The 14,230-nt window shown below is 42.9% G+C and overlaps 1 protein-coding gene across 1 annotated transcript in view; it reads left to right on the forward strand.

The window, feature by feature from the left end:
• LOC143817644 (synaptonemal complex protein 1-like) overlaps positions 1 to 14,230 on the forward strand; it is a 307,299-nt gene that overhangs the window by 1,126 nt on the left and 291,943 nt on the right. The window contains exons 2-3 of the mRNA XM_077299137.1: positions 7,366 to 7,438; positions 7,607 to 7,669. Of these exons, the coding sequence (XP_077155252.1) occupies positions 7,366 to 7,438; positions 7,607 to 7,669 (136 nt within the window). The remainder of the gene's footprint in view (positions 1 to 7,365; positions 7,439 to 7,606; positions 7,670 to 14,230) is intronic.

Here is a 14,230-nt window from a genome sequence, read left to right on the forward strand (position 1 = left end):
GATAAGTTCTTTATGGGGTCTAGTTTCCAAAATGGGGTCACTTGTGGGGAGTTTCCACTGTTTAGGCACATCAGGGGCTCGCCAAACGCGACATGGCGTCCAATGTCAAGTCCAGCCAATTTTACGTTGAATAAGTCAAATGGCACTCCTTCCCTTCCAAGCCCTGCTGTGCACCCAAACAGTGGTCCCCCCCCCACATAAAGGGGTATCGGTGTACTCAGGACAAATTGGACAACAACTATCGGGGTCCAATTTATCCTATTACCCTTGGGAAAATAAAAAATTGGGGACTAAACCATCATGTTTGTTGAAAAAATCATATTTTTTCCGCAGTCATTTAGTCAACAATTTTTTGTAGAGTAGGTTTGTAGAGTTTGATTCTGTACCTGGCCCTCTTGCTGGGCAGGTACTGACGGAATCCGATCCTCCCCTTAAAATGGACTAAGGACTCATCCACACAGATGTCCCTTTGGGGCACGTACACTTCAGTAAACTTTTGGTTGAAGTGTTCAATGACCGGCCGAACTTTGAAAAGACAGTCAAATTTGGGGTCATCTCGTGTGGGACACTGTGCATTATCAGAATAATGCAGGAATTTGTGGATGGCTTCAAAATGCTTCCGAACCATGACCATTCGGAACACTGGAGTGTTATATAAAATATGATATTTGGAATTGAGAGTCCTCAGTGGTTGATACCTTTTAATGGCTAACTGAAAAGATGGTAACAAATTGCAAGCCTGAGTAGTCTTGAAAGCTTGCAATTTGTTACCATCTTTTCAGTTAGCCATTAAAAGATATCAACCACTGAGGACTCTCAGTGCCAAATATTATTCTATCTACTGTACTGGCTAACACGGTACAAAGATATATATATATATATATATATATATATATATATATATATATATATATATCTTTCCTGTATATAAAATATCAACACTCCAATATTGCCGAATTTCTGGCTTCTTCACGATCCCCATGCGGAGGAACAGGCCCCAAAACTGAATCATTTTGACTGCATCTACAGGAGGCCAGTTGGGAAATGATGAACCGGGGTTTTGTTCCAAAAATTGACGAGCGTACAAATTAGTTTGCTCCACCATGAGGTTAATAGAATCCTTAGAGAAAAAGACTTTGAAAAAGTCTATTTCTGTGAGGCCGGAGTAGGCACAAAGGGGTGAGAAAAAAAGCGAGTGTTGATCGATGAACTACATCACCAATGATCGCTCGGCGGCTGTTAAATGGGCACGGAGGCAGCGCAAAGGGGGGTACAGGGGGTAAAAAGAGGGGGAATGGGGGTAGAAGAAGAGATCGGGCAGGGATCAACACATACGGTTGCAGTCAGGTGGCGCAAAGGGGGTGGTGAAAATAAAAGGAAAATGGCAGGCACAAACTCTGATAAGTGAACCGTCAATTATAAAAGTTTGGCAGCTGTGGGATGTGTGTACGGAGGTGGAGCAAAGGGGGCTGAGGAAAAAAATGCGAGTGCGAGCGTTGATCGATGAACTGCGTCACCAATTAACGCTTGGCGGCTACTAAATGTGCGCACGGAGGCGTTGCAAAGGGGAGTGGAGGGGGTAAAAAGAGGGGAAAGGGGAGATTGGGATGGATGAAGGGGGATTGGGATGGATGTGGGGATTGGGGTGGATGAAGTGAGATTGGGGAGGGATCAGGGATATTTCTTACGTTTGTAGTGTGTCTTTTTTTGTTTAGAAGGGATTGTGGTGCTACAGGCTGCTGTGGCACCACAATACCCAGCATAGCAGGGAGTTCCAGCAGTATAATCGCTCTGTAGGAATCCTCAGCTAGAGTGAAAACCCCTGCAGAGTGGTCATACACAGGTCAGGCAGGTGACAGACAGGTCACAGAGTGGTCATACCGCTGCTGTGACCTGTCATTGGTGGGATCGACCATAACATCGATCCCACCAATCAGAGCTTTCCTGGTCACTCTGGCAGCTGCCTAGGATCGGAGCTCACAGCTCAGATTCCTAGGCAGGTCACAACCAGGTCATCAGGAGGGCACAGAGCAGTCACAGCGTGACCGCAGCTGTGCCCTGTGACTGGCATGATCGACGATGACGACGATCACGCCAATCAGCTCCTGCTGGGCCTGTCCTAGGTTCTAGCCTAGGATCAGTGCTATTAGAGCACCGATCCAGGCGGGTTATGGCAGGACACAGCACGGTAATACCGTGCTGTGCCCTGCGATTGGCGCGATCGATGCGATCGGTAATCACACCAATCCAGGGTGTTTTTGCCGGTACTTGATCCTAGCCGGTGATCTCATTGTTTCAGCTGCTCCGATTGGCTGAAACAATGAGAATGGCTGTGATTGGCTGTTCCGAATTGAACAGTCAATCACAGCAATCGGGAGGCCGGGTGGGCGGGGACAGTGCCCTGGATGCTGACACTTCCCTAAGGTAAGATGGCGTCGGAATTTTAATGCAATCACCGGTATCGCATTAAAGGGCATGACGTACTATGCCGTTGAGGGTCAGATAGGCCCAGGTCACCTTGACGGGATAAGGTTAGAGAGGGGTTAAAAGGTAGAGGTTTACATTTGGGCCCTCACAACTTGTTTGTAGGGAACCTTTTGGAATTCATATTATGTCACAACTTATTCAATGGCAGGTACTACCACCAGATCAGGGGCACAGCGATGGGAAGCCCATGTGCCCCCACATACGCTAACTTGCTCCTGGGTTGGTGGAGGATACAATAATTTTTAGGGACGAGAATGTCGTCTGATGTTCCCGGATATTGTTCTAGGGTAGATACATAGACAACATCCTTGTCCTATGGGCAGGAGATAAAGAGTTCTTTGAGAAATTCATAAAGCAACTTATCTCTAATGACATTGGTCTGTTCTTTACCTCAGAGGTGGGAGGGAATCAGATCACTTTTTTGGACATCAATATATCAGTTGAACAAGATGGCTCGCTCAGAACCTCCCTGTTTCGTAAGCCAACCTCAACCAACAGCCCTTTTGAGGTGGGAGAGTCACCATCCTCCCCCCTTAATCGGGGCATCCCCAGGGGACAGTTCCTGAGGGTCAGGAGGAACTGTTCCAACTGGGGCGATTTTGAGTCTCAATCAAAGGATCTTAGGAGACGGTTTAAAAATAGGGGGTACTCAAAGGATATAATTGAATCGGCACAAACACATGCAAAGGGAGTAAATTGGCTGTTTCTGCTCACCCCGAGAATAAAAGAGGAATCTAACCCTATGATAAGACTTATTGGCACTTACGATGGCCAGTCTAGGAGGGTCACGGATATCCTGAATAAACACTGGGCAATTTTGAAAATGGACCCAGATATCTGTGATTTTGTCTCCTCTAGACCATCGGGAGGTCTCTTAAAGACCGTGTAGTACAGAGCCATCTGGATCCCCCTAAAAAGAGGGTACCTGGTTGCAAAATAGATCTCTAGGCACCTGTAATAATTATAGGGGATAATTCAGGAGACTCTTTGCGTGGAACAAGACAACAGGACACAGTTTTATCAGTGGTAAAGTTTATATTATCACACCATGATTCAAACAGGTGCAGAGAGAAACTCAAGTCCACAACACTTGGTGCAAATAATAAACGCAGCTTAGCAGTCAATAGGAAACTTCAGAGGTAGATGCAAACAAACAGAAAGTCTATGAAGCACAGTTATTCTTGAGGAAAACTTGACAAGAATAGATCCTTGACTTAGTCCAGACACAGATAGATATGCTATAAGGCAGTTCAAATCATATCTTAGCTCAACCAGGGAGGCCTGGTTAATAGTTTCAGGTTTTGCAGAGCAGCAAACAGCTTACATGTCCAACAAATGCAGATGGAAGTAACACGAGCAGCAGATGAAGGAGGATTACTGAACACTGGTGTATGCAGCAGGAACTCAGAGCAGAGTGGCAGGATCTCTAACACAGGTTCACAGGAGCAGGCGCAAGGCCAGGGAGTAATCAGGAGCTGGATGCAAAGCAGAATAATCTAGCACAGACTGAAGGCTGGGGTGGAGTTTTATAGCAGGAAGACAAGTGCACATGAGACCAAAGACGCCATGTTGGAAAAGGGCAGTAATGCACAAAAGGTAAAAAATGTTCAGAATCCTGACAGCACCTTTAGATGTGGACGCTGTAGCATCTGTCAATTTGTTTGTCCCTCTAAAACATTTTCTAGCTCCCACACGAAAAGCTATAGTATTAAATATCTTGCTAACTGTAAAACTACGGGGGTAGTTCACCTCTGCACATGTACTTGCCATATGGATTATGTGGGGAAGTCGAAGCGGGAGCTACGTGTCAGGATTAGCGAGTATTTGGGTGACATCAGACATTGGAGGGACACCCCACTGGCACGGAATGTGAATCAATAACATGGGGGTGACAATAGTCAGATCTCTTTTCGAGTAACTGAGAAAATTGAACCCGCAGTGAGACAAGGGGACTGAGATTGTAAAATAATTCAGTGAGAAACTCGCTGGATTTTTTGGTTGGAATCTCTAAGCCCTCAAGGGCTTAATGAACATTTGAGCTTCTCTAGCTTTATTTAACAATATGGTCACAGACAGATCCAGACAATGCTTTATAAATATAGGCTCAGTTTGAGCCATAGAGAAATTATTGCAATTATTATTATTGCTAGATATAATTTTGGTTTAAATGGTTGTCTTTATTTTACACGTTTTCTTTAATTGTCCTGGTATCTTAGATACCTTTGTATTAACAATGAGAGTAGGTTTCTGCCCGTATATTATTGGTGGTCCATGGGAGTAATTCAGTACCTATATAATTTACCTGGGTAAAACACCTTTCCCCCTTCCCCCCCGTCGAAGTTTCTGGTATCTATCTAGGTTTTGCGATATCTGCGCCTCATGTCATTCAACGGATTTGATATATGTTCTTGTGTCCGATATGAAGTAGTGACAGGACCTTGAAGGAGCTGGGATTGTAGTCACTTGACCGCAGTGGAGCGCAGTTTGCGTTCCATGCACCTGTCCAGCATGCCTAGCGGCGGATTTGAAGACATTACCCGATTGGGGCGGTGTCAGGAATCACATGACTGCGGTGGAACGCAGTCTGTGGCCCATGTACTTACCCAGCATTCCTGGCGATGGAAGTGAGGTTAATACCTAAGGACGGCGCCGACTATATAAAAACTGGCTCTGGTACCAGGACTCTGCCGCACACAGCATTGACAACGGCAGAGGGAATATTGAAGCCCACAACTCTACGTCCCCTGATGAACCCTTACATCTTAAGGGCGAAACGCGTTGGGCAATAGAGGGAGCTGAACAATGGCTGATAAGTATCATGATTATGTGGAAATTTTCTCTGAAACTATTTGACTGTAAACCCATGTGTTGGTCTGTGCAATCAGGAGTGAAATGAGACCAATGATTTACTTATGAGATCTCTGAATTTTTTGTTCAATTTGTCAGTACCCTGCTGTCATGCATTTAATGTTGATTTACATGGCACATGATTACTTCACCTTGATGGGCATTGTGCAATAGCGATATCCGGCGGTGAGCCCACATCAAAGCCACGACATGTCAGCTGTTTTGAACAGCTGACATGTACACGCAATAGCGGCGAGTGGAATTGCGATCCACCCGCCGCTATTAACTAGTTAAATGCCGCTGTCAAACGCTGACAGCGGCATTTAACTACCGCTTCCGGTCGTGCGGCTGGAAATACACTCATTGCCGACCCCCGTCACATGATCGGGGGTCAGCGATGCATCAAGATAGTAACCATAGAGGTCCTTGAGACCTCTATAGTTAATGATGCTGGTTTACTGTGAGTGCCACCCTGTGGTCGGCGCTCATAGCAAGCCTGTAATTAAGCTACATAGGAGCGATCTGATGATATTCGCTGCGTTCAGAATCGCCCGATCTACAAATAAAAAATGCATTAACCTGATCGCTAAACTGCGTAGTGAGGAAAAAATTTGAAACGCTAGAATTAGGTTTTTTTGGTAGCCGCGACATTGCATTAAATTGCAATAACGGGCGATCAAAAGAACGTATCTGCACAAAAGTGCTGTCATTAAAAACGTTAGCTCAGCATGCAAAATAAGCCCTCACCCGACCCCAGATCACGAAAAATGGAGACTCTACGGGTATCGGAAAATGGCGCTTTTTTTTTAGCAAAGTTTTGAATTTTTTTTCACCACCTAGATAAAAAATAACCTAGACATGTTAGGTGTCTATGAACTCATAATGACCTGGAGAATCATAATGGCAGGTCAGTTTTAGCATTTAGTGAAGCTAGCAAAAAAGTCAATCAAAAAACAAGTGTGAGTTTGCACTTTTTTTGCAATTTCACCACACTTGGAATTTTGTTCCCGTTTTCTGGTACAAGACATGGTAAAACCAATGGTGTCAAAAGTACAACTCGTCCCGCAAAAAATAAGCCCTCACATGACCATATTGACAGAAAAATAAAAAAGTTATGGCTATGGGAAGGAGGGGAGCGAAAAACTAAAACACAAAAAACGAAAAAGGGCTGCAGCGGGAAGGGGTTAATGAAACTGCCAGTTGAGGACCTGTGAGGCGTCGATTTCTCAAACTACAAACTCTAATGTACTTGTCTTGTTGCTCAGTTGTGCAGCGAGGCCTCCCACTTCTCTTTCTACTCTGGTTAGAGCCTGTTTGTGCTCTCCTCTGAAGGGAGTAGTACACAACGTTGTAGGAAATCTTCAGTATCTTGGCAATTTCTCGTATGGAATAGCCTTCATTTCTAAGAACAAGAATAGACTGTCGAGTTTCACATGAAAGTTCTTTTTTTCTGGCCATTTTGAGAGTGGAACCAACAAATCTAATGCTCCAGATTCTCAACTAGCTCAAAGGAAAGTCAGGTTTATAGGTTCTCTAATCGGCCAAACTGTTTTCAGCTGTGCTAACATACTTGCTCATGGGTTTTCAAGGGTATTCTAACCATCCATTAGCTTTCTTACACAGTTAGCAAACACAAAGTATCATAAGAACACTGGAGTGATGGTTGTTGGAAATGGGCCTCTATACACCGTTTGCAGCTAAAATAGTCATTTACCACATTAACAATGTACAGAGTGTATTTAATGTTAGCTTCATTGGAAAAAACTGTGTTTTTCTTTAAAAAATAAGGACATTTCTTGGTGACCCCAAACTTTTGAATGGTAGTGTAGTTTAGATTTTTGTACAAAACAAAAATACTCCATGTGTGAGCCCATATAACTGGGTGCAAAATGGGAATTGCTGTGTGCTTGATGTTTATTCATACAAATATAATGAAAATAATACTTTGAGTTCTAGCATTGTCTTTTCTAGCAACTTTTTGGGCTGTACTATAATAATCTTTTTAATAAACTATTTCAAAAATATATTTAGGAAGGAAAATGAGTTTTTAAATGAGCAACTGAAAGCTAAAGACAAAGAATGTAGCACCCAGCATGAAGATAAGGTATGTAAACTTTCAACTCCCTTTTGTTAACCAATACAAGTGTCCATATACAAAAACATATATAATACAGATCAAATGGAATAAAAATATTTCCTCTTAGTATTGATTTTCAAATCTGAATATTATTATAAATGTATTTTTTTTATTTATGCATTGCTTCTGTACTAGAAAAAACATTTTGAAAATGAATTTTCAAAAAAAGAAAAGCAGCAAAAAACATTGGAAAACAAGGTAAGTTTGTTACCTGAATTCTATTCACAAATTTGAAAATTGTGTAAAAAAAAAAAAAAAAAAAAAAAGAAATCATACACTGATTGTAACTTGTGTCATTTGCCAACGTTAACTTTTAGGCTGAAAGATATGTATTGTGAAAGTTATAAAATACAGTAGGCAGAATAGTTTAGTTTTACCTTGAATGTTATTTTCTATTTATTTTTATGATGACCCCTCAGAACAATTCCAAGGATGGTTTCTGGTATTTCAGTGAGGCAGTCTTCTTTTGCACTCTCTTAGGCTAGGGTCACATTGCGTTCTGTGACCGCGTTTAATGGACTACGTTACACCGCGGCATAACGCGGTGTAACATAGTTCGTTAACGCCGCCATTGCCTGTAATGGTGAACGCATCGCTAGCTCACGCCCACATTGGGCGTGCGCTAGCGATGTGCCGTCATTTGAGTGACGGACCGCGAACGCTGCTTGCAGCGTTCGCGGTCCGTTCCTCGCTAGCGCAGATCGGGGATCTGCGCTAGCGGGATCGGCTAACGCGATCCCTTTTGGGACATTGCGTTAGCGCAGTCCGTAGCACTATGCGCTAAACGGACTGCCCTAACGCAATGTGACCCTAGCCTTAGGGCTCTTTCACACGTCAGTGTTTCCGGTAAGTGTGGTGATAGTTTTCACACTTTCCGGAGGCACTTACACATATCATGTGTCCATGTCCAAAACACGCTAACATGTTCGTTTTTTAACAACACCATAGGCTGCAGACGTCCCACACAGGTGCATGGAAGGCATCTTTCATCAGGTACATTTAGACAGGATGTCACCTCTGACCCTTATAAGAGTCAGTGGTGATGTTACACATGGGATTAAAAACAGAAAGAACAAATTGATAAAAAACATATCTCAAACTTACCTATCATTAAAACTAACTACCTCCAAATAACCGAATGTCCATTATTATAGCTCTCTGTGGTGATTATATAGATATATTAAATACAACCATAAAAAGATTACAAAATATAAACAAAAATAATCTACCTCAAACAATTATCAAGAAAAAGATTTGAATAAATCTTACATTGTATTTTTAATACTTTCATTTAACTGTTCAGGTACTAAAGTGGACACTTTAAAAATCCAAAAAGATTCTCTATTGAGCTCTGGAATTGATCACGACCATTTATTAAAAATGCTTAGATCTGCTATGATTGAATACCCCATTCCGAATATTGTGCTTGTGTTTATTAATTTGATTCTGAGTGGGTGGGATTGTTCTGCTGACATATTGGAGGTTGCAGCTGCTTTCCAATAGCTAAAAATGACAGGAAGAAAAAACCTATTACCAGAATTCAGTCTCCACTTTTATGAATGTTCCTCTATGCTCAGAGGATTGACACCGATCTTATGGGAACACGGGTGCTCATCAGGAAAAGAATCCCTACATTCTTTTAATATTCCAATAGATAAATGACATAACATGTGTTGCAATAACTTGGATAACAATACAATTCTCCTTTGTTGCAACTGATCCAAACTCCATGTAGCCATGTATTATTAACATATGGCAACACTGACATTTGGATCGATTACACTAGAAAATTTCACTCAAATTAGGAAAAAGGGACAGTTTACTCTATTGCCCTGAGACTTCATGGACTTAATCTGGTTTGGTGCAATATAATTCTTCAAATGTATGTTTCATTTGAAAATAATGTTAGGTTTGTCTGGTAAGTTATCTTAAAAAATATGATGACCTTTTTATTATAGGCCAATGCTTATTTAGGATCTTACTAATGCTTCTGTAGGATTCATTAAAAGTAGTGATGAAACTATATTTATATATATTTATCTTTAATTACGGTACTTCTTTTCGCAATAGTTTATTTTCCATTTCTTTTTTTAGGCAGTCTATTTGGTTCATTTCTTTTGTACGTTAAAATGCATAATTCCAGATATTTTTGAGATATCCTTTATCATGAAATCTGCTCTGTAAAATATGTGATTCCTTGATTAAATCACTATCAGACTTATATTTTTTCTGAATTCGCCAGTAATGCCGGTATGGTACATATTTGATCCGTTTGGGGTATAATGCTGATGAGTGTGGCCCCAATGCTCCACAAGTTTACCCTGGAGGGGTATAACAAAGTGACATCCAGGTTTTCACTAGAGCCTGGCTTTGCTGCCGGTAGTCACTGTTATGCTGTAAGAATCAGGCTGCACTCAGATGTCATCCGAGTGCAGTCCTATTGTGAGTGTGACGACGAACTCCTCACGGACGAGCTGACCAGATAGACCGCCCCCTATACAGGGAAAGTTAGGGACAGGCCCGTGAGGGACTATCGCCATGGAAGCTGGAGGACCAGGACGGGAGAAGACCAAGAAGAGGCGGAGATAGTAGGACCACAGGATAGGTGAGTATTGCAGAGACACAGGACTGGTGGGTAAACTGCAGCAGTGCAGGGTCTGGCGGGGGAACTGAGGGAACGCAGAAGCTAGCAGGATACAGGAAAGACAGGATAAACCCAAAGTCAGAGGGAAAACGAACTTCACAGAGACTAAGAGCGGCCAGGAACATCTGAAGGAACAAATGATAACCAGGCACAGAGGGACGGCAGGAAGCAGTTTAAATACCTAAAGGCAGAGTAGCACTTCCGGGTAACAGACCTCCAGGACCATAGAGAGGACAATAAGGAGGACCGACTTCCGGGTACTAGTCCTCCAGGACCATAGAGGAGACGAAGAGGAGCGCCGACAGAAGATCAAAAGTGCACACGCGCAGCACTGAACCTGGTATGCGTGCGCACGAGAAGCAGAGGCCAGGAGAGAGCGAGGAGGCGGCAGCAGCGGTATGATAGTCACCAAGTACCACTACAAGGCAGTCCCTAGGTCTGCAGCAGCTGATTGGATGGTCAGAGACGAAGCAAACTCATTGTCAGACAATCCAGCGTCAGGGCAGGCAGCACAGGTTTAATGTACGTGCCCGAGGTCAGGAGCAGAGAGGTCATGATAAATGGGTAGGCAAGCTGGGTCAGAAAACAGGCGAGACGATACAAGACTTTACACCTTAAAGGAATCTAGTCAGAAATTGAACCCCTCAGGTCAGGCAAGTAGTGTTTGGAGGAGCTGCCTAATAAACCCCCTGCTGCCAGAGAATCTGAACTCTGCAGTACACAATGGGGTTAAATGACTACAGGAAGTAACCGCGTCCTCCTACAACCAGGTGGAGACAAACCAGCAGCAGTGATGGAAATGCTGCAAGAGACAGTTCAGCTAGACATCCTGCCACTGTGGAGAGCAGGGTAATGACTGCAGTGAGTAGGGCGCCAGTTAGTGCGCCTTATAGTCCAGATGTACTTCCATTGCTGTAATGCTGTGCCCTCCAGGAAAATGGCCGCCAGTGGCCGGTGAGTATTGGCATACTCAGGAGAAATTGCACTACAAATTATACAGTGCAATTTCTGCTGTTACCCTTATGAAAATGCAAAATTTTGTGCTAAAACCTTACTTGTGGGGAAAATTAGATTTTTTTTTTATTATTACAGCTCTGCGTTATAAACTTCTGTGAAGCTCCTGAGGGTTCAGTGTGCTCAACACACATCTAGATCAGTTTCTTGTGGGGTCTAATTTCCAAAATGGTGTTACTTGTGGGGGATTTTCACTGTTTAGGTACATCAGGGGCTCTCCAAACGCGACATGGCGTCCGCCAATTGTTCCAGCAAATTTTGCATTCAAAAAATGCATTCGTTCCCTTCCGATCTCTACCGTGCACCCAAACCCAATTGAGCATCTCTGGAGAGACCTGAAAATGGCTGTCCACCAATGTTCACTATCCAACCTGATAGAACTGGAGAAGATCTGCAAGGAAGAATGGCAGAGGATCCCCAAATCCAGGTGTGAAAAACTTGTTGCATCATTCCCAAGAAGACTCATGGCTGTACTAGCTCAAAAGGTTCTTCCTCTCAATACTGAGCAAAGTGTCTAAATACTTATGACCATGTGATATTTCAGATTTTCTTTTTTAATAAATATGCAAAAATTTCTACAAAAGATCAGAAACCAAGAGTGATGTGTTATTTACTCATAGGTAAAATAAGCATTTTTTGATAAACTTTATTACGGTACTTAGTATAGTTTTAATTTTTATACCAAGAGTTAGGAGATTTAGAACAGCAAGAATATTGTCTTTTATATCAATTACGACACCTCCAAACATTTTCCTCTTTGATCTCCTCAATCAGTCTAGCAAACTTAAGGTACCTTCACACTAAACGATATCGCTAGCGATCCGTGACGTTGCAGCGTCCTGGCTAGCGATATCGTTTAGTTTGACACGCAGCAGCGATCAGGATCCTGCTGTGATATCGCTGGTCGTTGAACAAAGTTCAGAACTTTATTTGGTCATCAGACCGGCGTGTATCGTCGTGTTTGACACCAAAAGCAACGATACCAGCGATGTTTTACACTGGTAACCAGGGTAAACATCGGGTTACTAAGCGCAGGGCCGCGCTTAGTAACCCGATGTTTACCCTGGTTACCAGTGTAAAATGTAAAAAAAACAAACTACATACTCACCTTCGCGTCCCCCGGCGTCCGCTTCCCACACTGACTGAGCGCCGTAAAGTGAAAGTGAAAGTACAGCACAGCGGTGACGTCACCGCTCTGCTGTTAGGGCCGGCGCTCAGTCAGTGCAGGAAGCGGACGCCGGGGGACGCGAATGTAAGTATGTACTGTTTGTTTTTTTTACATTTTACGCTGGTAACCAGGGTAAACATCGGGTTACTAAGCGCGGCCCTGCGCTTAGTAACCCGATGTTTACCCTGGTTACCCGGGGACCTCGGCATCGTTGGTCGCTGGAGAGAGGTCTGTGTGACAGCTCTCCAGCAATCAAATAGCGACGCTGCAGCGATCGGCATCGTTGTCGCTATCGCTGCAGCGTCGCTTAATGTGAAGGTACCTTTAGTCTCTCTGATTATATCTGTTTTCCTATCCAGAGTTAAATCTACACTTTTGTTAAAATTTATAACTATAACACATGTAGAAAAAAAGCCTAAAAACAAGGGGGCGCTCCTTTGCACAATACATCTGAACTTGATATAGGGAATCATGGCTAGAATGAGATGTGAACCTTCTGTAGTTGTGCTCAGAATAAGCACAACTGTTCAGTTCAAACACATTCTACCTGGTCGGGTGTGGGCTGGGGCTCCGATGTGCAGCAGCATCCTTTCCTTGTTTCTTCTGGGTCTGAGAATATATCCAAACATTCAAAAGACTTTGTATCGACGGCACTCCGCACTTGTACCGGCGCTGCCCAAAGGAAGATCGTAAGGAAATATGGTAAAAGATCAAATAGTGAAAGAATGGTGTTGTATATCAACTTTTAATATCAGTTGTCAAATGTTTTATTATTTATCTGCATCCTTATATTTTAATTTTGTACAATAAAGTTGATGTATTATATGTACTTGTCTGAGCAAGGTAGTCGAGGGTGAGCTTCTGCTTCTGCACGCTCCGGCACCTTACAGGAAGATAGTGTCCCATGCCCAGTGTGCTGCTGTGTGTGGGGTGCATCAAACTTACTTGTGGCCCATAGACCTCCACCATATCCAGGCTTTCATCTTCCAGAACCTTCGCAGTACACAATCGAGGGGACACTGAATTTGTTTAAACAGTCAACAGGTTGCAGTCCTTCCCACAGGTACTGGACCCAATGTCAGCCTCGGTATGGGTAGAGGAACATTCTTGCTCACTCTTCCAACACTAAGAACTCTTCTCCACCACAAGCAGTGTTCCTGGATTCAATTACTTCCAGCCTCTGAGAGGTACCCCATCTTTCCCTGCAGCTCTGTAGGCTCAGTGTGCTCAAGGGCCCCGACATTCATCTCGGGGTTCTCAGACCAACAGATGGATTTGCAATGAAGGTTTCAATGGCAATCCACTGACCTGAGTAACAAGGTCATGTTGTCTCCTGAACTTGACACTCATTCTCAGTTTATCCTCCCCAATCTGGGCTGGCTGTACAGTTAATCCTGTCTAGCCTAAACTGCAGCCCTGGAGGGGGTTACTTTCAGATAACATACATTACCATAAAATACATTTAACCACTTGAGGTGTCAGAGAGTAGACAATCATCTCCACCACTCCTACATGTGCATACCTGTTCTTTAACCCCTTAGTGACAGAGCCAATTTGGTACTTAATGACCGAGCCAATTTTTACAATTCTGACCACTGTCAATTTATGAGGTTATAACTCTGGAACGCTTCAACAGATCCTGCTGATTCTGAGATTGTTTTCTCGTGACATATTGTACTTCATGTTAGTGGTAACATTTCTTCGATATTACTTGCGTTTATTTATTAAAAAAATGGAAATATGGCGAAAATTTTGAAAATTTTGCAATTTTCAAAATTTGAATTTTTATTCCCTTACATCAGAGAGATATGTCACACAAAATGGTCAATAAATAACATTTCCCATATGTCTACTTTACATCAGCACAATTTTGGAAAAAAAAAAAAAAATATTAGGGAGTTATAAGGGTTAAAATTTGACCAGCAATTTCTTA

Source organism: Ranitomeya variabilis, chromosome 3 (assembly GCF_051348905.1).
Source record: "Ranitomeya variabilis isolate aRanVar5 chromosome 3, aRanVar5.hap1, whole genome shotgun sequence".
Taxonomy (NCBI): domain Eukaryota; kingdom Metazoa; phylum Chordata; class Amphibia; order Anura; family Dendrobatidae; genus Ranitomeya; species Ranitomeya variabilis.